Genomic DNA, 22,722 nt, shown 5'->3' on the forward strand with positions numbered 1-22,722 from the left:
CATAGGAGGTTGGGTTCCCTCATCTCTCTTTCTCATCCAGCCCCTACCCTGACCCTGTCTGCATGGCAGAGGCGAGTATACTGAAACTACCTTGCCCCCAGGAAACCAATGCATACATGAGTAGTGTTGTCATAACAAGTTGCAAAGGGTGCCTGTTTCCCTGTATTTTCCTTCTCTCTCCTCCATCCTTTCTCCCTATTTCCCTCATCCCATCCTGTACAGATTTCAGGCAGCAGGAGTCTAATACCCTCAGCCCACACATACAAAAACCCTGAGACCTGGGTGACTTGGCCCCACCCCACCTGCCCCTAGATGTCACAGGGAAGCACTTTGGTTTCTTTTTGCCTCCTTCCTTTCAGTTGAGTATTCTGATGACTGTGAAAACGTGTCCAGCCCCTCACCCTAGGTAGTGTGTTCTGTTAGAGGCTTTTCAAAATGTGTGTGTGTGTGTGTGTGTATTTGTGTGTCCCCATCCTTGCTTTCTGTGCCATTTCACTCCTGCCTTTTTTTCTTCGGTATGGTTAATCCTCTACCACTTTACCTGTGGTTAAAGATAGGCGTGAGATCTCGGTGACCTGCCTGAGACCTTATCAGGTAAGTGGGATCTATCCCTTGATAGGTCACTCTTTTGGATGATGCTGATGATGGCTCTCCTTAAGAGGATGGCTAGGATTTTCTTCCTCAGAATGGGAGCTGCTTGGCCAGGCTTGGAAAATGACAGGTGGACAGGTGGACAGGTGGACAAGCCCTGGCTGGCTTGGCTACCTGGCCCCTCCTTAGCCTCTGTCTGCCTGCCTGGCTCCATACCTCCCCACCTTCTTTGTCTCTCTGCATGCCTGCCTGCCTTCCTGACTGACAGCCCACCTGCCCTTCCCAGCCACCCTGAGTCCCCAAATGGCACTGGGAATTCCCCCTCTGCCCCTCATCCAGACATTCAACAATCTCCTTTTCATTCTGTCCCTAGGTCTTCTGCACCACTCTTCACCATGTCCCAGCCAGGCCTGGTAAGGAGTTCAGTGGGTGTGTGGCTGGATGGTTCCATATACCAGGGCACACCCTTGTGTAGATGGATAGATGGATTTTGGGATTGGGGAACAGCCTGCCCACCCAAGGCCCATCCCTGGTCTTCAGGGCTCCTTCCTCTCCTTCTGATTTATTCCCATCTAGAGGTGAGTAGCAGCAGCAGCAGTGGCAACAGCAAGGCAGCTCTCTGTTGCCTGCCCTGGCCCTCTGCCTGCAAGGCATGAGGGTGTGGGGGTGTTGTGAGGGTACCAATGATGTCAGGTGGATGGAAAAGATTTCTTTACCTTCTCTTTCTTTTTTCCTTCCTTCTTCCTCATCTCCTCTAATCCTTCTCTTTCTCCCTCCCTTCCTGTTTCCTCCTCCCCTCTGCCTGCCTAGGAAGGAGGAAAGGGTTAGGGGGCATTAATTAATTAATCTCCCCAGGGGACTTCTTTTCTCTCATTCTCTTGGGTGACCCAGTACTATTCTTTGAGCCCAGGCTAGGCCTTCAAATGTTGCTCCTGGTTACAGGGAGGGGAACAAAGGGCCAGCTGCTTGGAATGAATGGATAGAAGGAGGGTTGAGTGAATGGTTTTTTGACTTAGAAAGATAGCACACATAGGCTTTGCTTCTCTTTTGAGCTCTGTCTCATCCCTTCCAAGAAAGGGAGCAGCAGGCTGGCTGGGTTGGTGGGTACTTCATGCTGTTCCCTGGCAAAACATCCTCAGGTTACCATATCATACCTATCAGATTGGTTAACATGACAAAACAGGAGAATGATAAATGTTGGAGATATTGGGACAATTGGAACACTAACGCATTGTTGGTGGAGTTGTGAACTCATCCAACCATTCTGGAGCACATTTTGGAACTCGGCCCAAAGGGCTATAAAACTGTGCATACTCTTTGACCCAACAATACCACTGCTAGGTCTGTATCCCAAAGAGATCATAAAAAAGGGAAAAGGTCCCATATGTACAAAAGTATTTATAGCAAGTCCTTTTGTGGTGGCCAAGAATTGGAAATTGAGGGGATGCCAATCCATTGGGGAATGGCTGAACAAGTTGTGGCATATGATTGTGATGTGATATTATTGTTCCATAAGAAATGATGAGCAGGCAGATTTCAGAAAAACTTTGACAGACTTATATGAACTGATGCCGAGCAAAGTGAGCAGAACCAGGAGAACATAGTACACAGTAACAGTAACATTGTGCGATGACTGACCTTGATAGACTTAGCTCTTCTCAGCAATGCAAGGGTCTAACACAACTCCAAAAGACCCATGATAGAAAATGCCATCCACATCCCGAGAAAAAGCTTTGGAGTCTGAATGCAGATAGAAGCATCCTATTTGCTCTCCTTTTCTCTTGTTTTGTTTTGTTTCTTCTTTCCTGTAGTACCTCCCATTAGTTCTAATTCTTCTTTACAACATAACTAATGTGAAAATATGTTTAATATGAATGTATATCTAGGGCCTGTATCAGACTGCATGTTGTCTTGAGGTAGGAGAAACAAGGGAGGGGGAGAAAATTTGGAACTCAAAATCTTATGGAAGTGAATGTTGAAAACTTAAAATGAATAAGTAAATTTTTTTTTTTAAAAATTCAAAAATGATGAGCAGGTGGAGCTCAGGAAACCCAGAAAAGATTTACATGAACTGATGCTTAGTGAAGTGAACAGAACCAGAACATTGTCCACAGTAACGGCAACATTGTGCAATGACTAACTTTGATAGACAACTCTTTCCAGCAATACAAGGATCTAAGACAGTTCCAAAAGACTCATGATGGAAAATAATGTTCACATCCAGAAAAAGAACTATGGAGTCTGAATGTCGATTGAAGAATACTGTTTTCTCTTTTTTTATTTCTTCTTTCTCGTATTTTTCCCTTTGGTTCTAATTTGTCTTTGCAACATGACTAACGTGGAAATATGCTTAATATGATTGTACATGTATATCCTATATCAGATTGCATGCCATCTTCAGGGAGGGAGGGAAAAGGAAAGGGAAGAAAATTTAGAACTCAAAATCTTATAGAAGTCAATGTTCAAAACTAAAAATAAATGAAAATTTTTTTGGGAAGAAAGGAAATCAGTTCAGGAAAAATGTTTAATTCTAATTTTTCCATCAAGGGGAAGATAGTTGAAGTATACTAATCCAAATGAACACTCTTAAGAAGGAAGAGAAATGAAGGAAACCTTGGAAAAGAACAGAGGACCTCACCATGGAAAGCAAAAAGTTCCATTCCTGGGTGCTGAAAGCGTTTCTAGATGCTATGTTGAGCCTTGCGAAGCACTTCACAAATATTATCTCACTCTATCCTCACAACAGCCCTGGGAGATCAGTGCCATTAAAAATAAGACAGACAGAGGTGGTGACTTGTTCAGGGTCATCAAGCTGGGGAGTGTCCTAGGTCAGATCAGACTAAGTCTTCCTGTCTCTAGTCCAATACTTCATCCACTGGGTCATCCAGCATTCTGCTGATTCTCCCAGAACTAACTTTACAAGTATTACCAATGATCTAGAAGACCAGAGTGGGGGCACAGGTTGGGGTTTCTTCACTGTTACCCACTGAATTACAGAATGCAAATGAGCAGAACAGATGTGCTTGGTTGGTTTACAAAGGAGGTTTCTGAGAATATGATTTGGATTTCTAGATAAAGAATTACAAAGAGGTATTGGTTGGTTGGTTGTCCTTCATTCTCGAAGAGGACCAAACTGACATCACTATGCAAAAGTCATTTCAACGTGTCCAACTGTGTCTGATCAGGCCTATACAAGCTCAGAATGCTCTACCACAGGTCAGGCACAAATAGTCCATGTGAACATTTAGGGTGGATACTCTAAATTTGTGCATCCAGCCATTCCTTTGAGCTGTTTCGATTTTGCTTTGCTCATAGAGCACACAGCACCTTCTCCGATGTGGGAACGCCATGCTGAGAGGTCTTGTGCCAGAGGTCATGTGAGAGGTCTTCCACGTCACACAATCAATTCCGAAGTTTTTAAGAGAGACCTTGAGAGTGTCCTTGTATTTTCCTTCTGACCACCATGTGAACGCTTGCCCTGTGAGAGTTCTCCATGAAATAATCTTTTTGGCAAGAGTACATTTTGCATTTGAACAACATGGACAGTGCATTGGAGTTGGGCTTTCTGCAGTAGGGTTTGAATGCTTGGCAGTTTAGTTCAAGTAAGGACCTCAGTGTCTGGTACCTTATCCTACTAGGTGATCTTCAGGACCTTCCTAAGACAATTCAAATGGAAATGATTCAGTTTCCTGGCATGGCATTGGTAGACTGTTCAGGTTTTACAGGCATATGATAATGAGGTCAGCACAACAGCTCTGTAGACTTTCAGTTTGGTAGTATAAAAACAATGTTGCTTACAGCTGTTGTGGGGATGTAAGACCAACAGCATCAGCACACAGGAGGGCTGCTAGCACAGATTCTTTGATCTGCTTTTCTAAAGGAAAGCAACTTTAAAGGGGTCAACAATTTTACTTTAATTAGACATATGTATACCATTCATTTAGTTCAGGGGAAAAGTCAGCACCCTGAACTTCAGAGCAAATAGAAACAGACTTTACAAGCAGAAACTATATAAACAGAGCAAATAACACAAATCAGCAGACAGGGCTTCTAGCTGTCTGTCCATAGCAATAGATACATAGTTAGTAACCAGAAAGAGAAGCACCAACATCTGGGTTTTCAAAGCTGGAGGGCTCCTCAACAGCTACCCAGAGTCTCATCTGGCTACATCACATGAATACTCTTCCCACAAATGAGCCCCAAAGCAAAATGGTAACCTCTGAGTATATATACCCTTCTTCAGGGTCGGAGGGCATCACAACCCTTGTGACCCAGACTCATGTGACTTAGGCTTCCATGTGACTTAAGCAGGTCACCTAGGCCTATTAATGGATAAGAAAGATCTTCCCATCAAGCAAAAAAATACATTAACAATACAGGTAGTCAATCTAATACTTCTTCTCTCCCACACTTTCCTTTGGAGCCTCCCAAACACTGAAGCAGCTCTGGTAATGTGTGTGTCAGCCTCATTATCAACGTAAATACACTGAACAAAGGCTAAGATTCTATTTTCTATATGACATGTTTCATTTAAAAGGACCTCAAAGTAAAAGGATGGGAAGGGAGAAGAATGTGTATATTCTCCCTTTCCCCAAGTTACAACAGTTAAACAGAGTTGTGAACAAGATGGACAAAGAGCAGAAGTTCACAAGACAGCATCCACAAAGGAGCCAGTCATTGAACCCAGAGTGTCAAATATCTACAAAAATAATATCCAAAGTTTACACAACAAACAAGGAGAATTAGAGGACGTGATGCCAGGAGGTGAAACGGACCTCACCCTCAAGGATAATATTGACACTTGGTGAGATGAAACCCACAACTAGACCATGGGCTGCTGAATTGAAACCCAGGACTAGATAGTTTTACATGATTTAAAAAAAAGTGGAATAGGCAAAAGAAGGAGGCCTAGCTCTCTATATTAAAAGCTAATCTGATACAATCAAGCAAATGGACAGGGAGAGAAGTGCATTGGGCAATGTTTAGCTAAAGTCAAAGGAGGGGTGCTGTCATCATGAGAGGGGTGTGTTGTGGCTCCCTCACTTGCCTGGAACCCAAAGATGTCAGAGGAGCCACTCTTAGCGAGATATGGGCCTGACACCTCCTGCAGTCCTCCTCCCCTTCTGGCTCAACTTCAGTGACCAGATGACATTTAAGGTGACTTCCCGCTGTCAATATATGATCTAATATCTCTTGGGAGGTTAGTGCCCTCGTCAGGGTTAGAGGGCTTTGGGTGAATTTGGGCTGGTGTTGATTCTTTAAGGCAGGGGTCTACATACATAATCCTTTGGTTTTCCTTTGCAAAAGAGCTTACTTAGATGTAGTAATAAAACCATACTATAGAATCTAGAGTCATTCATTTTGTGAGAACTGATTGAGAGGAATATTTATGGAAGATGACTGACGCCTGGTGATTCAGGAATGTTTATAGGCAGGGGGATTTTGCTGAGGAAAAGCATGATACTAATCACTGAATCTACATTATCATGTGACTTTTTTGTGAGAATAGCAGCAAAGGTTTTAATAATGAGTTATGCATTAGAAAGTAGGAAGTTTTTTGTAAAATAAAAATGATGTTTGGGACTGGTAAAAGACAAAGGGGATTATTCATTTTCTGAGACGATCATCTTTTTTACAGAGAACTTTTTATAATTTTTTAAGTATTCCTTTTTAAAAAATGATATCTCCCCCTGAGTTTAACATAGCTATGGGAATGCTTCTAAGCTGTGACTGTCTTGAGCTAGGTTTTTCTTGGTTTCTGCACAGTGAACAGAAGACAGGAGCAATATTTGTATTTTGTCCTAGACTTGGAAAACCATCAGGAAGAAGAACTTCAGAATACTGAAAATGTTATTGCTGGTTTTGTGGTTTGCTTTTTTATACATCTGTGATATATTGATTTACGCCAGCAGATTTCATAAAACAGCTTTTAATCATCCATTATGATTTTTCCTTTTTTTTCCCCCAAGCACGATCAATTTATTGGCAACACTACCAATCACCGATAAATGAGGTCTTTAAGCTCCTTGGCAAGCCAAAAGACCACAAGGTGACTGAGCTAGCCTGTTTATAGTTTTACTGGGAAGCACACATCAAAGAACAGAGCGCACCATAGATGGAAAACAATATTATTGGTTACAAAGTCAGAAAATCATAGGCAGCAAACCAAACATGATTAGCTGGACATTTGGGGCTAGCAACAATCCTTCTTTCCATCCTGCTGTCAGGAAAGGCTGATTGATAGAGTCCATCTGCTTGTTAATGGAACAAACTTCTTTGACACGGAGTGATTCACAGAAAAGCTAAACTTCTGAATCTAAGAGATAATATATTTCCGCTAATTGTCTAAGGACTGCCAGTAATGTAAAGACAACAGGCTTCTTTCAATTAAAAGTGACTTACAAGGAAATTGAATTCATAAACTTAAGATAACAGGTTTCTTTTAATTAAAGTGTTTAAAAGGGAAATGGAACTTTTTTATATTCACATTTTAAAAAAATTAATATTTTATATTCCCCCAATCACATGTAAAAACAATGTTTAGTATTCTTTTAAAAAATTTTTGAGTTGCAAATTCTCTCCCTCTATCCCTCCCCTTCTCCCCAGAGCTGCTGGTTTTCTTCTTCGTCCTTTTTTGTCTTTGGGATGGCTCCACTTGAAGGGGAGATGGCAAAGAGGAGAGGTCTGGCAGGAATGCATATTTAGGGGACTAATGGAACTTCAGATCAAGAACCAGGGAAACCAGGCAGTGACTCCTACAATGGGAATGGAGAGCATTGGAAAAGGGAAACTGAGGCCATGAACCTCATAATATAATTTATAAATTATGAAACATCCAGGGAGCACCCACTGTGGCTCTGGGGGTTGGCATGGGGGGATGGGACAGGTTCCCTGGTTCAAATGCATCTGTGCTGCACTTAAAAGAAGGCATCAGTGGACTAGGAAGAGAGGGAGGCAGAAAGGGCATTACAGGAATCTGGAATAAGGTGGATAGAGGGAGGGGAGGAAGCATGGATACAGCACCTACTGTGTGCCAAAGCTAAATGCTTTACAATTATTGTCTCATTGGATCCTCATAACCACCCTGGGAGGGATGTACTGTTGGGAGTTCCATTTTACAGCTGAGGAAACAGAGACAGACAGGGATAGAGGTACTTGTCCAGAGTCACACATCTAGGCAGTGTCTGAGGCTGGATTTGAACTCAGGTCTTCTTCTACGGCATCACGAGCTGCCCCAATGATGACACCAAAATGAAGAGTCCAGAAAGGCTGAAATATGACTCATCTGGAGGAAGGTAGGAAGGTGAGCCCAGGTCAGAGGGAGTCTCAAATGCCGGGCTTGGGCTCCTTTCTTTTCTGGGGAAGTGGTCCCCAGGAGAGTGACGCCCAAAGGCAGATCTCAGAACTGAGCTGGCTCTGTCCAGGAGGGCCCAGGTGGAGGCGAAAGTCAATGACTCGATGTCCAGCCAGGGTTCAAATTCTGCCTCCGACATTTATGACTTGGGTGACCTTGGCCTATTCCCTTCAATTTTCTGGGGCTCAGTTTCCCTCTCTGTAAAATGAGGGGGCTGGGCTTGAGAACCTCTGGGGTCACTGCCAGGTCTAGATTTGATCCCATTACTGCCCGAATGGATGGACTCAGCTCCTTCTGCCCCCGACTGCTCCCTCCCGGCCACCACTGACCCCCAACCTTCAGGCTGGAAGAGACAGTGAAATTCGGGTCGGTAAGTCTGGGGTCCAGACTGCAGGGAGGTCAAGGACACATACCTGGTGGGGTGAGGGATATGGGGGAGAGAAATGTCTGGGAGAGTCAGGAGGGAGGGAGGGTCTGGGTGTCGTAGTTTGGAAGCAGATGAGTGTGGGGGGAATAGCTGGAAGAAGACCAGGAGATTCTGCTCAGGAGGAGGGTCTGAGTCCCAGAGGAGAGGGAAGGAGGGAGGTTGTGGAAGCAGGACTCTCCCAGCTGGCCATCCTGGTGGGTGGGGACCCTAGTGGAATTTGAGCCCCGGGGTGGAGTGTTGAGGCCTGGGAGGGGTCTAGGGCAGGAGAGGGCTCATCCCAGTGGCCAAGGCATTCCATGTGACAGAGGGCAGGGCTTGGGGAGGCGAGGGAGGCAGGGTCTAAGGCCCTGGCTCTGGGAGCCATTGGAGGAAAGGGAGATACTGGGGTATCTGCTGGACTGGCAGGGGGTGGGCTGATTGGAAGCAGGAGCCCTCAGAGCTAAGATCAAGCTGCCTTCTTCCTTTGGAGCTGAAATCACTGCCCGCGCTAGGAGGTGAGATCGCTCTGCTTTCCGGAAGCCAGCCATGTGCCTGCAGCTCCAGGTAGGTCTGAGCCAGGAAGCTATGCAGCCCTCGGCTTCTGCTGGCTGCCTTTTCCTTGGGGTTTTATCCTCCATGTCTGACCTCATGCTGAGTGTCTTCCAGGCCACCAGGGGTCCTGCTCCCTCCCAAGGCTGGCTCCCCATTCGTGCCCCTTGGCCAGGCTCCCCAGCCCCTCCCAAATGTCCTGGGGCACCTTCCCCAGCTTTACCACTGAGTCACACTTGCCCGACCTTCAGCCCTCCCCCATAGGGACCCAGGAGGACCTCCTTCAGCCTCTCTATCAGGACCCCAGTGTCTTGTCCCCCTGCCCCCAGCTCCCGTTCAGAGATTCGGTTGTCCCCCCAGCATCAGTGGCTCCCTGCAAGGACCCAGGAGTCCTGCCTCCTCTCCCCCAGGACCTCCCTAGGATCTGGCACCAAAGTCCCTGCCTGGCCTCCCTCACCTGGACCTGCGCTCTCCTATTGGCTCCCTATCAGATCCCAGGCATTGGTTCCTTGCCTCCAGTTTCCCTCCAGGGACCCAGATGAGCAGCCTCCAAGCCTAAGCTCCAAAGAGGGTCCCAGGAACTCTCCCCAGCTCCTAAGTAGATCCAGGACACAGTCATTCTTCCCCAGGCTCAGCTGCCCTTCTGGAACCCTTCTGTCATCCAGATGTCCCCTCTACTCCCCCGTGTTACAGTGTCCTGTCTCCTCCTTACCCAGGCCTCCTCCCCTGCCTGCACTGTTTTCTGAGCCCTCAGGCACCTGCCAGGTGACTAAATACCAGACAGGATTGTGTCTCCCACCTCTGGCTTGCCCTGGTCATTCCTGGTAGCTCCATCCTGGAGCCCTCCCTGTCCTCAAGCAGTCAGTCTGTTGTCTAGATTCTGTTTGGGTGTTTGTTGGAGAGAGGGGAAGCAGGGAGGGCAGAGGAGCAGTTGGAGGGAGAGCTCTGATTCAGGAGCCATTGAGGCTCCGGCTGGTCTCCTCCCACCTGGGATCCCAAAGCCCCTTCTGCCTCTTGGTTCTTGGTAGGAGAATGGGGGAGGGGAGTAGTCTTCCAGTTTAGACCATCTTGATTCCTAAACCTGACCTTCTGCTGCCTCTCTCCCTCCATAGGTTGGCATCTCTCCCCTGAGGGCAGGTGCAGAGTCTTTGTAATTCCTGTGGGACTCCACCCTCTGTAAATCTCTGTAGGGCAGGCTCCTGCCCAGAAGGTGAAGGGAAAGACCTCATGCCCCCTGGAATCCTTCAGCCTCCACAGCTCACCCTGCCAAGCACCTAGGCCTGGCCCAAGCAGGGAGCCTGGAGCCAGAGGGAATGGCCCCTGGGAGCTGCAGACCCCCAGCCCAGGTGAGTGCACTCTGTCCTCAGACTTGGCCAACATCAGCTAAAGAGGCCATTTCCAGAGACCCAGAGGATTGTCTGTGAGGCTGGTAATACCTCACCTATGGATTGTTTCTTTACAAAAGTAGGTATGAAGTTGAATACAGGAGTAACAACACTGCCCTGCTCTCTCCTTCTGGGTTTTGAACTGATTCAAGGCACTTTGGCATCTCATGCACTAACAACCGCACTCCCCCAATGTCCTCCCTCATTCACTGCCTGACAAGGACACTACTTCACTCATCCTTCTGCACTCCTCAGGGATCATGTCTTTGCTCTCTTTTTGTAGGGCTAGCCTTTGCAAGTGCACACACACACACACACACACACACATACCTTCTCCCCTTCCTCTTTGTTTCTTTTAATCCATGTCTAGCCCCTGAAGGTCCAGAATCCTGCCTGGCCAGGCCTGGAGCAGAGCCCTGGAGGCTCCCCCAGCCCTGGTCCTTGGCAGTGCTGTCAGCAGAGCAGAGATTGTCTTCCTGGTGCTGTTCATGTCCTCCTGCCTCAGTCACACACATCTTCCCAGGTCTCTCTGAACCCTTCCCATTTACCTGTTCTTAGGTGAAGTCCACAAGCATTTAGAAAGGGCAGGGACAGTGTGCTAACTTACTGTGAATACAAAGGAAGGAAAAACTGGTCCCTGGCCTCAAGGAGCTCCCTGTCTAATGGGGGAGGCAACCTGTGAGCAGCTGTGCCAAACAAGCTCTCTACATTATGAGTGGGGGGCATCCTGAGAGTGAAGGCTTAGGCAATTTGGGGACCTAGAAAAGCTTGTTTTCAGAAGGTAGGATTTTAGCAGAAAAGTAAAGGAAGCCAGGAGGCTCAGGTGAGGGGGAGGACATTCCAAGCATGAGAGACAGCCATTGGGAAGGCATGAGGTCAGGGGATGGAGGGTCTTGGTCAAGAATCAGCCAGGAGGCCAGTGTCCATGAATCAAAGAGGAAGTGGAGTGGAGAAGGTGGGAGAAGAAGGGGTTGGGGCTGGTCATGTGGCATCTGCTGTGTGCAGGGAGCCCCTAACATATTGTCTCATTTGGTCCTGTTGTGAGAATTGTCAGGGTCCTTGCTAGGGACAGCCTGGATAAGGCAGCACAGGATGCAACCAGACAGATACGCTGTGGTTTTGGAGTCCACTTGAGAGTGACCCATACCATCAGAAAGGCATGGACACCAGTGGTTAGAGAGCTGGGTCTGGAGTTAGGAAGAACTGAGTTCAGACGCTGCCCTGAACCAAAAGATGGAGTGTCTTCTTCTGGAATAATAAGGAGGCCAGTGTCATTGGGTCAATGAGGAGGTGGCAGGAAATACAGCTTTCAGAAGACTGGAATACCAGGTGATGTCTAGGTCATGGTGGGCTTTGAATGCAGGAGAATTTGTACTTGATCCTGGAGGTGGCAGGGAGCCATTGGAGGTTATTGAGGAGAGGAGTCACAGGATCAGACCTGTGATTTAGGAAAATTCCTTTGTTGACCAAATGGGGGATGCATTGGAGTTGGGAGAGTCTTGAGGATGGCTGACCAGCAGCAGGCCATAGCAACAGTCCAAGGGTGATCCCATGAGAGCCAGTACCCAGGTGGTTGCAGTATCAGAGGAGAGAAGGGGGTGCATTTGAGAGATGTTGCAGGGCATAATTCACAGGCCTTGGCAGCAGATTGGGTAAGAGGGAAGAGAAGTGGGAGTTGAGAAGGAGGCATAGGTTGGTGGATCATGATGCTGCCTTTGGCAGTGAAAAGGAAGGTAAGCAGTTCTCTTGTGGACACGATGAGTTTAAGGCACTGGACATCATGTTGGATACGTCTGAAAGGAGGCTGGGAGCAGAGCTAGGTCAGCTTGAATGGCTTTGGCTGTGAAAGGGCAGTAAGGAGGGAGGGCTGAAGTGGGAGTGAGTGGGAGGTCAGCAGTGTGGTGAATGAAAGTGAAGTGACTGGGGAACCAAGGTTCGATCTCCTGAGCACCTCGATTTATTAAGCTATCCAGCCAATCCAATCCAGCCGACAAACGGGGCCAGACCTCCTCCCCTTAGGCCTGAATACAGGGGGAGACAGATGATCATACAATAAAACAACGAATCAGATAAGGCCAATTAGTTAAAAGGAAACAACACATATTAGAGAATCCGATTTGGAGTTGGATGAAAAATTAGGAACTTTCCAAGCTGAGACTGGCAGACCAAAGAGGTGAAATTGCCTGAAATCAGAAAAGGGAGTCTCCACCTCCCCGTTACCTGTGAACAAAGGAACATGGAAGCAACAACTAATTGAGAATGGGGTTGCTTGAGATGTACAGTTGTGAGAAAACTCATCTCATCAATCTCTGGGTCTGACTGGGTTTCTGGGCAGCACAACCGAGGTCCCTGGTTACGGATCTCCAAGCAGTGGGTAAAGGCGCGTGGCTAGGCTCAAACAATTCAATAGGGTTCTCTCCCAATTTGCACAACTGAATCAAGGTTTTTTCACAAACAGAAGTTGGACTAGACCCATAACTGAATAGAAAGGAAAATGAACTATTTCCAGAATTGCATCACATGATGGAGTCAGTGTGTTTCACTCAGGTCCCACAATTAACCACTTGCTGTCCTAATCCCCTCAATTCCCTCAATAGTCAGTATTTATTAAGCATGAACTATGTGCCAGGCCAATCAAATGGAGAAGAAAACAGACAAAGTGAAGTTGATGGGACAAGATCCCAGACACTGAGGCCCTGTGGAGAAGCCAGTTAGATTAAGTCCCAAAGTGGTGCAGCCATGTCAGAAATGAGATGGGCCAGCAGGGCTCTCTCCTTAAGTGAAAGTTCATGGCTCCTCTCTCTAATCAGAGAGGCAGAGGGTAGAGATGAGGTACATTAACAAGACCGATGAGATGGTCCAGGATGAGGAAGTTATCTCAATAACAAGCTTCTTGGTGCATGGTAGAGAGGTCAGTCAGAGAAGTCCCAAAGGTAGGGCCACCATGTGAGAAGTGAGGGGATGTGTGAGCTGAGCTCTCTCCTTAAATGGAGATTTAGAAGTCATGGTTCCAGCCTGTGGATGTGGGAGGATGGGGAAGGAAGGAAGTTGGCAATGTCTTTCTTATGGATTAGACAAAACCAGAATCTTGGTTAATAAAAATATGACCTTTCTAGTAAATGAAAGAACCTTCTTTCTCCTTCTTGGTTACTCATTCCTTTATAACTAAATAATCACAAAGAATGAATATGTGCCATTAACATAATGAAAGCAATCATAAAGCAAAGACTGGAGACACTTTGGAGACACCTCATACCTGCAGCCACCTGAAGCCCTCAATATAACAAGGACTCTTTTCCCCTTCACTGGAAGTAGTCTCATACTGCTTAGTTCAGTCCAGGTTGTGATTAATGTCTCTCAAGAATCCTTTTTTATGTTCTCATCTAGATAAGACTTTGTTATGCTCTCTTCAGTGATCACAGGAAACTCCCTCCCCCCTGCCCCCACCTGAGTTTTAGACAACACCTTCTGGCATCTCACCAACTCTTCATGGAATTGTCTTTATGACATATCACTTGTGCCTATTCTGATGAGGAAGAAATTTCACATCACCTCTCTTTCTCCTCCAGAGACCCTCATGTATCTCTGAGAGATAACAGAACTTCTCTGATACCATAGGGAGAAGCAATTCCTAGTAACACATATCTCTATTTTATTCCAACTGCTAGCATAAAAAGCTTTTCTCAACATACCATTGAGGTTTCCATGACTTCGTTCTGAATAGTGGCTCTGGCACTCATCAAGGGTGTGACCTTTGGCCACATCTCTTCTCTGGGCTTCAGTTTCTTCCTAGAAATTGATGAACATTGGACCAGATGAATTCTGAAGTCTTTGTCAGTCTAAGTCTTGTGACATTTGATGGTTTAGGAGCTGGTGACATTCCAGGATGTGGCTGTCGACTTCACCCCAGAGGAGTGGGGCCTCTTGGACCCTTCTCAGAAAGAGCTGTACAAGGAGGTCATGCTGGAGAATGCCCAGAGCCTGCTGTTCCTGGGTAAGGACACTTCCCCTGGAGCTATGAATTGACCATCAAAGGAACTGCCTTCCTGGTCTCCCTAGTGTTCAGGGTTTGGAGCATTTTTCAGTGATTGAAAGGCCAAAATGTAGCTCTCTTGTGTCCAAGAGACAGGGTCCTCCTGCTGCCTGGTTTCCTATAAAAGGTCTTAGCAGTGTGTAGCAGGGAGCTGAGGGTTTCCTTTCTTGCCCCTGAAGGTTACTGGTTCTTACTGGTTCTAGGCAGCCTGAGGTCAAAGATCAAGCCAGTGTTGAAGAATCTCAGACTTGGAAGTGATGTCAGAAGTTGTACCTAGTCTGACCTCTCCTTGAACATGGATTAGGTCTGCCAAATCTCTGAAAACTACTGAGGCAGCTTTTTCCTTGGAGAGGGGCAGTGAAGGGAAGCCCCTTCCTCCCAAAGCAACCTCTTCCCCTTTGGGTAGGGTCTGGTCTTTGGAAGGTTCTTCTTGTTGACAAACACAAATTTGGGCCTCACAGCTCCTGGCCTTACCATCAGATGCCTGGTATTGCAAAGGTGTCCTTGGGTTTCTTTCCTAAATCCTCAGAATTCCAGCACAAATGATGGGAAGAGAAGGGAAGGGAATATAAGCATTTATGTATACCTACTATGTGCCAGCATTGTGTCAAAAAATCTTATTTAATTTGATCCTCATAACAAGCCTGTGACTTGGATGATATTATCATCCCCATTTCAGAGTTGAGGAAACTGAGGCAAATAGTGGTTAAGTGATTGGCCTTGGGAACTTTGCTAATAGGTGTTGGAGACCAAATTTGAACTCAGAGCTTCCTGAATCCAGGACAAAGTCTCTCTGCACTGTACTGCCAGCTGCCTCTTAACTTCCAGATAATGGAATCTGTGGGTTCAGTCCATCCTTTTATGAAGGAAGTGGAGAAAACAGAATTTCCTGCTTCCAAATTGGCCTGCACATGATCTCCTTCCCATTCCCCACCATGGCTCCCAACAGTAACTATCATGGCAGAGGTTCTTTTGGTATCCTGGGAACCCTCCTGTGACCCTCCTTTCCTGTCCCCTTTCCCCAGAGAGAGCTAAGTTACCAGTGTCTCTCCATCCTCCTCCCTTCCTTATTCCATGCCTAGGACTTCCAGCTCCCAGAGAAGGTTTGATCTCCCATTTAGGACAAGGGGAAGCAATGTGGATGTTGGAGCAAAAAGACCCCAGAACCTCCTGTCCAGGTGAGTGAGGGGAGAGTGGGTCAGTGAGGGCTGTTATCACAAGGGGTAGCTACATGTCACAGTGAAGGGAATGCTACACTCCAGCACAGGAAGACCTGGCATGCAGTTCTTTTTCAGACACTTTTTAGCAGTAATATCCTGAGAAAGTCATTGAACCTCAGTTTCCCCATCTGTGAAATGAAGGGGTTGGACTCCACAGCCTTTCACTTCTGTTCCAGTGATAAAACTATGATCCCATAAGATCCATTATTTGGAACATTGGGTCATGGAACTCTCCTGAAGTTATCTAGAAAGGCTCTAGTTTGTCTGATACAGGCTGTTTACTAGACTATCTTCAAGTCTGCAAGCATTTCTTAAGTGCCTACTTTGTGGCAGGCCTTCTGCTAAGTGCTGGGGATTCGAAGAATGGCAAAGGACATCCCCTGCTCTCAAGGAGCTCCCAGACAACATGGACAGAGCCATGTAAAACATACTAGATACAGGTTAATTTGGAGCTGGTCAAGGAATGGAAGACACTTAGATTAAGGAGAGTTGGAAAAAGCCTTATTGTGGAGGATGGGCTTGAGCTGGGGCTTCAGAGAAGCCAGGGGGAGTATTCCAGGCATAAGAGGCAGCCAGGGAAAGCCCATGGAAACTGGGGATGGTTTGTCCTGTTCAACCATAGAAAGGAGGCCTTTGCTTCTGCATTATACTATATGTGGGGTGGGCGTGAGATGAAAGAAGACTGGAAAAGGAGGAAAGGGGCAGAGGAAGAAAGTTCCTAACAGTCCAATGCAGCACTTTATATGTCATCCTGGCACTAGGGAGCCATTGCAGTTCATTGAGAAGGCAGTGACATGGCCACATGTGAGCTTTAGGAAGTTGAATTTGACAGCTCCATAGAGCATTGACTGGGCTAGGGAGAGACTTGAGGCACTGAGACCAAATAGCAGGCTTTTTCATCACTGTAGGTGTGAGGTAGTTGGGCTCTGAACCTAGAAGGTGGCAGTGTTGGGTGAGAAGGGGAGATGTATGTGAGAGATGATACCAAGGTGGAATCAACAGGACATTCCAAGAGATTGAAGATGGATGGACGGCAATGATATGAGCATGAGAGATGGTGAGCAGTGGATGACATCTCTTTTATGAGTCTGGACAATGGGGAGGGTGACCTGGATAGTGTTAGAAAAGTAGGAAGATGGGAGAGTTGGGGGAAAGATAACGAGGTTAGTTTGGAACATGGTAGGAGGAGAACCCAAAGAGAAGAGTGTCACCAAAACCTAGAAGAAAGGGAGTATGAAGGAAAAGGGGATGAGTGATGGTGTCAAAAGCTGCTGAGAGGTCAGGAAGGATGAGGACTGAGTAAAGGACCTTTGGTTTAGCAATAAGGAGATCACTGGCCACTTTAGAGGGAGGTGTTTCAATTGACCAGTGAAGTTGGGAACCAGAATGCAAAGTTTTATAGAAAGTAAGGGGAAAGGAGTTGGAGAACCCAAGTGTAGGTGGCCATGTTTAGGTGTTTAGCCATGAAAGGGAAGAGACATAGGATTATATCTACTGGAGATGGATGGATAAAGTGAGCGTTGTTTGAAGCCCAAGGAGAAATGGTTTCCTTTGTGGCAGTAGGAAAGGAGCCAATAAAAAGGAAAAGATTGAAAATTTGTGTGAAAATGGAGATGGTAGAGTAGGGAATATGCTGGAGGAGTAGATGGGATGGAATGGGATCACTGGGGCATGTTTGCCTTGTCAATCAGGAGGGGGCCCTCTTCCTGAGAGAAAAGGATAAAGGAGGAAAAGAAGGCATCTGTTTCTGTGAGATAAGGAGAATTCTTGGTCAATGTTCAATTGCTTCAGTGAAAGATGAAGCCAAGTTCTCAGCTGAGAGGATTGGTGGGAGTAAGCCATGTGGAAGGGTTTGAGAGGAATGAAAAGATTTGGTATGGTGAGTGGGAATGGGAGTCAGGGAGATGTCAGAGGATTGCCTTGTCCCAGTCAGGGCCCAGCTGAGAGAATGTTACCAAAATTTGTAGTGGACCCAGGTAACCTGGTTTCATGGTTTTCTCTCTTTTCATTCAGCAGCACATGAGTAGTTCCAATGACCAGTGTCTTACCTTAATCCAAGGCTGAGGCTTGCATAAGTCATCAACCCAAATTCCTTTCATGATCTTTATGGTCCAGTCTTTGTCTCCATTCTTGGAGAATCATTGGCCAGATCCATGTAAGTGACTGCTAGGGAGATCGAGGTAGAGATTCCCAGGTGTCCCAGAGCAGGACACCCTCCAGCAACTTTTGGGATCACCAGTACTGGGTCTGCTCAGGTCCCATCCACATTAGAAATAGACAAAGGTAACTCCTTGTGGGTTAAAAGGTGAAAGAAGGAGGCAGAAGGCAGGACTGAGGCCAGAACCTGCATGTGACCAAAAGGGAGAGACTAGATTCCAGGGATTGTGGTAGAGGTCGGGGCCTTTAATGGGCCTGGGCCAAGATAGTCTATCACTAAACGTTTCTTAAGTGCCTACTATGTTCTAGGCAACGTGCTAAGCTGTGGGGATACAAAGAAAGGCAAAAGCCCATCCCTGTTAAGGTGTTTACAATCCAGTATGGAAAATGGAGATGGTTTGAGAAGAAGCAACAGATCACAAGCCTCAGTCTTAGCTGATCCAGGGAAAAGAGGGTATTTTGGTGAGGAAACACATGAAATTCAGCAGGGACTTAAATATATGCAAGCAGAGACATTGGCAATTCACAAAGGAGAGCAGAGCTGAGGAGAAGATAGTGAAAACAATAATAATAGCCAACAATTACATAGAGCCTCATCTGTGCCCAGACTTTACAAGTATTGTTTGATTTGATCATTGTGAGAATCCTAGGAAGTAGGTGGTATTATCATCCCCATTTTACAGATAAGGAAACTGAGGCAAATGGCCACACTGTGACTTGTCCAGGGTCACATTGTTAGTAAGTTTCTGATCTGGAATTTGGGTCTTCTTGCTTTCAGACCCCACCCTCTATCTATTGTACCACCAGCTGTATTTTGGTTTATAAGCAGAATGCAGTGAAATTGTTCCTTCAGACGTGAATGAGGTGGGAAATGGCAGGAGAATTTTATGAGTTATCTTGCTGAGAGTCGGGAATGTCTGGTTTTTGGCTCTATGCAGTCAACAAAATGAACAACGTGGATTGTGAGGTGTTATAGGAAAGGTGTTTTTCTACTGACCAGTGGTAAGTATTGTATTAAATGCTAAATGTAATGGGTTTTTTTTTCTAACAATGTTTATATGTAAAAAAAGAAAACAAGGTACTTTTCTAAGGAAAGAATCTCTTCAGATATAACTGCCTTCTTTCTACCACTGGCACACGGGCTCTGCTCTCACATAAACTCTTCTAGATGACTGACCCATGGTGCCAACGAATTCCTTTGGAAAGCTGCTCGATGGAAGAGTGTTAACTTAAGTACAGGACAAATCCAAATCAGAAAATAGCCGTAAGACTGTAGTGAGGACCAATATAAAGACTGTTTTTGTAGAATGGTTGTGATGGTCCATGTTGGTGTCATGGCTTCCAAAAAGCCTGCCATCTGTGCAAGTATTTGTAACACCTGGATCTAGTGGTGACCCTGCTGATGATATCTGCTTACAAGGTCACCTGGAAATGGCTACTGTAGTGTGGTGACAGCAATCAAATGACCACAAGTGCATACCTGGGACCATCCACTGGGAATCAATTTGCACTTGAATTTCAGACCTTTCTGGCTCTTGGGAAACAATTTGCTGTTGGATTGAAAATCTGAAGGAACATGTTGCACTTAGAAGTGGTCAGGGTTTGGTGTAATCACTGGGTGCCTGATCACTGTAGTTTGGAATCACTGCAGAAAGAAAACTATTATACTTAAACATATGTATGCCTGTTGTCCAAGAGGAAAATGTCTTCTATTTTTATCTTAGAATATTTATAACAAAACGGGGCAATTGTTTCCTCTTCAAGGTTCCATTAAAGAATATTTAGCTCAAACCCCATAGACCATTATGATGAAGACCCAAAGGGTTTTCAGCCACCAAAAAGCGAAGGCTTCAATAGGACCAATAGTGAAGCGTGCTGTCCACTTCCTGAGAGAAGGATGACAGAATCAGGGCCCTTTATGAGAGTTACTGCTTTTGGATAAGAAATGTTTAGATTTTTAAATTTTTTAGATTTTTTGGTCAGGCCACTCTGTCATCATGAGCTCCTGGCTTGAGTTGGGAATGTCATAAGCATGCTGGTCCTGCCTGTGTGGCAGACTTGTTGTGAGTATCCAATATTATTGTGTGTCAAGCTCTTTGTCAATTAAATCATCCTGGGCATGGGAACTAACGGCACTTTCAAATGACTGAGGACTTCTTTTTCCCTAGGGAAACAGATTACAGATCAGTTACTTTGTGTCAATGGAGGGAAGAGGATGTATTTGTGTATATGAGTATGTGTCACTATATATATTTCTTTGTTTTCTTCAGATGGAGAGACAAGGCTTGACATGAGGAAGGCTACTGCCAAGTTGAACATTTCTTCAGAAGAATCACGACAGCAAAGATCCATAAAACCTGGTTCCTGTGACTCAGATATCACGATGGAGAAAAAACAAAAGAGTCACTGTGCAATTCATCAAGATGGAAAGAGTGTCAGACAATGTTCAGCCCTAATTCAGTGTAAGAAAATGACCTCAGGGGACTGCTGTTCACAGGATCATAAATATAGGGAGTGCTTTACTGAACCAGTAGAGGTAGTTGAGTCTCATGACAAGCTTCCTAAAGTGCAAACTTATGGATGTGAGAAGACCTTCAGCTTGAATTCAGAACTAATTAGATCTCAGAACAGCCATACTGGAGGAATGCTTGGTATCTGTAATGTAGGTGAGAAGGACCTCAGTCATAATTCAGAACTCACTGACCACCAGAAAATTCAAAATGGAAAGCAACATTATGGATGTAATGAATGTGGTAAAGCCTTTAAGCTACAGTCATCCCTTATTTTCCTTCAGAGAATTCATACTAGAGAGAATTCTCATGAGTGTCATGAATGTGGTAAAGTTTGCAGTGAAAACTCATACCCTAAGTTACATTACAGAAGACACACTGGAAAGAAGCTTTACGAATGTAATCATTGCAGAAAAACTTTCAGACAAAAGTCCAGTCTTGCTGAACATCAGAGAATCCACACTGGAGAGAAACCTTATGAATGTGTTAAATGTGGAAAGGCTTTCAGACACAGCTCTAGCCTTGCTGAACATCAGAGAATCCACACTGGAGAGAAACCTTATGAATGTAATCAATGTGGAAAGAGCTTCAGACAGAGCTCCAATCTTGCTGAACACAAGAGAATCCACACTGGAGAAAAACCTTATGAATGTAATCAATGTAGAAAGAGTTTCAGACACAGCTCAAGTCTTGCTAATCATCAGAAAATCCACACTGGTGAGAAACCTTATGAATGTCATCAGTGTGAAAAAGCTTTCAGATGCAACTCCAAACTTGCTCTACATAAGAGAATCCACACTGGAGAGAAACTTTATGAGTGTAATCAGTGTGGAAAGACTTTCACAAACACCTCCCATCTTGCTCTACACCAGAGAGTTCACACTGGAGAGAAACCTTATGAATGTGATAAATGTGGAAAGGCTTTCACACAGAGCTCGAGCCTTGCTAAACATCAGAGAATCCACACTGGAGAGAAACCTTATAAATGTAATCAATGTGGAAAGAATTTCAGACAGAGCTCCAATCTTGCTGAACACAAGAGAATCCACACTGGAGAGAAACCTTATGAGTGTAATCAATGTGGAAAGGCTTTCAGCTTCAACTCCAAACTTGCTCTACATCAGAGGATCCACACTGGTGAGAAACCTTATGAATGTGATCAATGTGGAAAAGCTTTCAGACTCAGCTCCCATCTTGTTCTCCATCAGAGAATCCACACTGGAGAGAAACCTTATGAATGCAACAAGTGTGGTAAAACCTTCCGACAACAGTCATCCCTTATCTCCCATCGGAGAATTCATAATAGATAGAAATCTCATCACTGTCCTGAATGAGGAAAGGCATTCAAATGGAGTATAGAGCTCATTAGACATCAGAAGATTCATTCTGGGGCCAAATTCTATATCGACTCAATGTTAGGAGGCCTCCTCTTTCCCAAAAGCCTGTCCCCTGGCAAGCTCCCTGCCACTGCCTTCTGTCCAGGGTCCCCAGCCCCTCCCAAACGTCCTGGGGCACCTTCCCCAGCTTTACCACTGACTCACACTTGCCCGACCTTGAGACCTCCCCTTAGGGACCCAGGAGAACCTCCTTCAGCTTCCCTATCAGGACCCAAGTGTCCTGTCCCCCTGCCCCCAGCTCCCATACAGAGATTGTGTTGTCCCACCAGCTGTGCTGGCTCCCTGTAAGGACCTGGAGTCCTGCCTCCTCCAGCCAGGACCTCCTCAGGCACCAAAGCCCCTTCGTGGCCTCCCTTACCTGGACCTGTGTTCTCCTGTGTTACACCTGAAAATGTGGTTGAAGAAAGCAAGAGAGCTAGGTGATAGAAAAATTCATGTTGTTTATTATTTTCCCATAAAGCATAGCTAAGCTAGCTTACTTAATTGTCAATCCCAATTGTCAATCAGCAAAAGCCTGCCATCCTCCAGTGAGAGCCCCTACTGTGAATAAATGCTATGAAGTACGTACAACGAGTCAGAGCATAAGCTCTGTCTGTCTGAACAAAGCAATGAGAAAACTTGTATACATTATTTTAGCAGACCCAGCAAGCCTGTGTTACCTCACCTTTATGGCCCCCATGTATGTTTAACCATGATACAAGAAGAGGATTTTCCTTCATGGAATAGGATTTGTAAAGAATGTTGACAAAGGTCAGTTAATATTAAGCGAGGTAATCTCTCTTGGGGTTAGGGTAATGTCCTTAGGTCAGTCTAATCTCGTCTTGTTGACAGAGGTAAGGGTATTTCCTGAGCAAACTTTTAGAGAGAACAAAGAAGCCCAGGTCCTGGATCTTCATCCAGTTACTCATTAATTCAGGCTCTGGGTCTAGTTGAAATTAAAAATGATATAAAATAGTATAATATTTTTCACACACTTCACTCACTAGTCTCTATTTCTTAGATACTGTATCTTTGCTCTCTTTTTACAGGCCACACACACACACACACACACACACAGAACTTCTCCCCCTGATCTTTGTTTCTTTTAACCCGCCTCTCCTTTATAGTCCCTGAAGGTCCA

At 45.6% G+C, this 22,722-nt stretch overlaps 1 protein-coding gene across 1 annotated transcript; it reads left to right on the forward strand.

Moving 5' to 3' along the window:
• The first annotated feature begins 8,800 nt into the window (after window positions 1-8,800).
• On the forward strand, window positions 8,801-22,179 carry LOC118839961 (zinc finger protein 883-like). The gene is made up of 5 exons (XM_036747475.1): window positions 8,801-8,915; window positions 10,013-10,246; window positions 14,153-14,279; window positions 15,401-15,496; window positions 19,966-22,179. Exons 2-5 carry the CDS (start codon window positions 10,214-10,216, stop codon window positions 21,513-21,515), a joined length of 1,806 nt encoding a protein of 601 aa, XP_036603370.1. The 5' UTR covers window positions 8,801-8,915; window positions 10,013-10,213; the 3' UTR covers window positions 21,516-22,179.
• The last annotated feature ends 543 nt before the right edge of the window (window positions 22,180-22,722 follow it).

Source organism: Trichosurus vulpecula, chromosome 2 (genome assembly GCF_011100635.1).
Source record: "Trichosurus vulpecula isolate mTriVul1 chromosome 2, mTriVul1.pri, whole genome shotgun sequence".
Lineage (NCBI taxonomy): Eukaryota > Metazoa > Chordata > Mammalia > Diprotodontia > Phalangeridae > Trichosurus > Trichosurus vulpecula.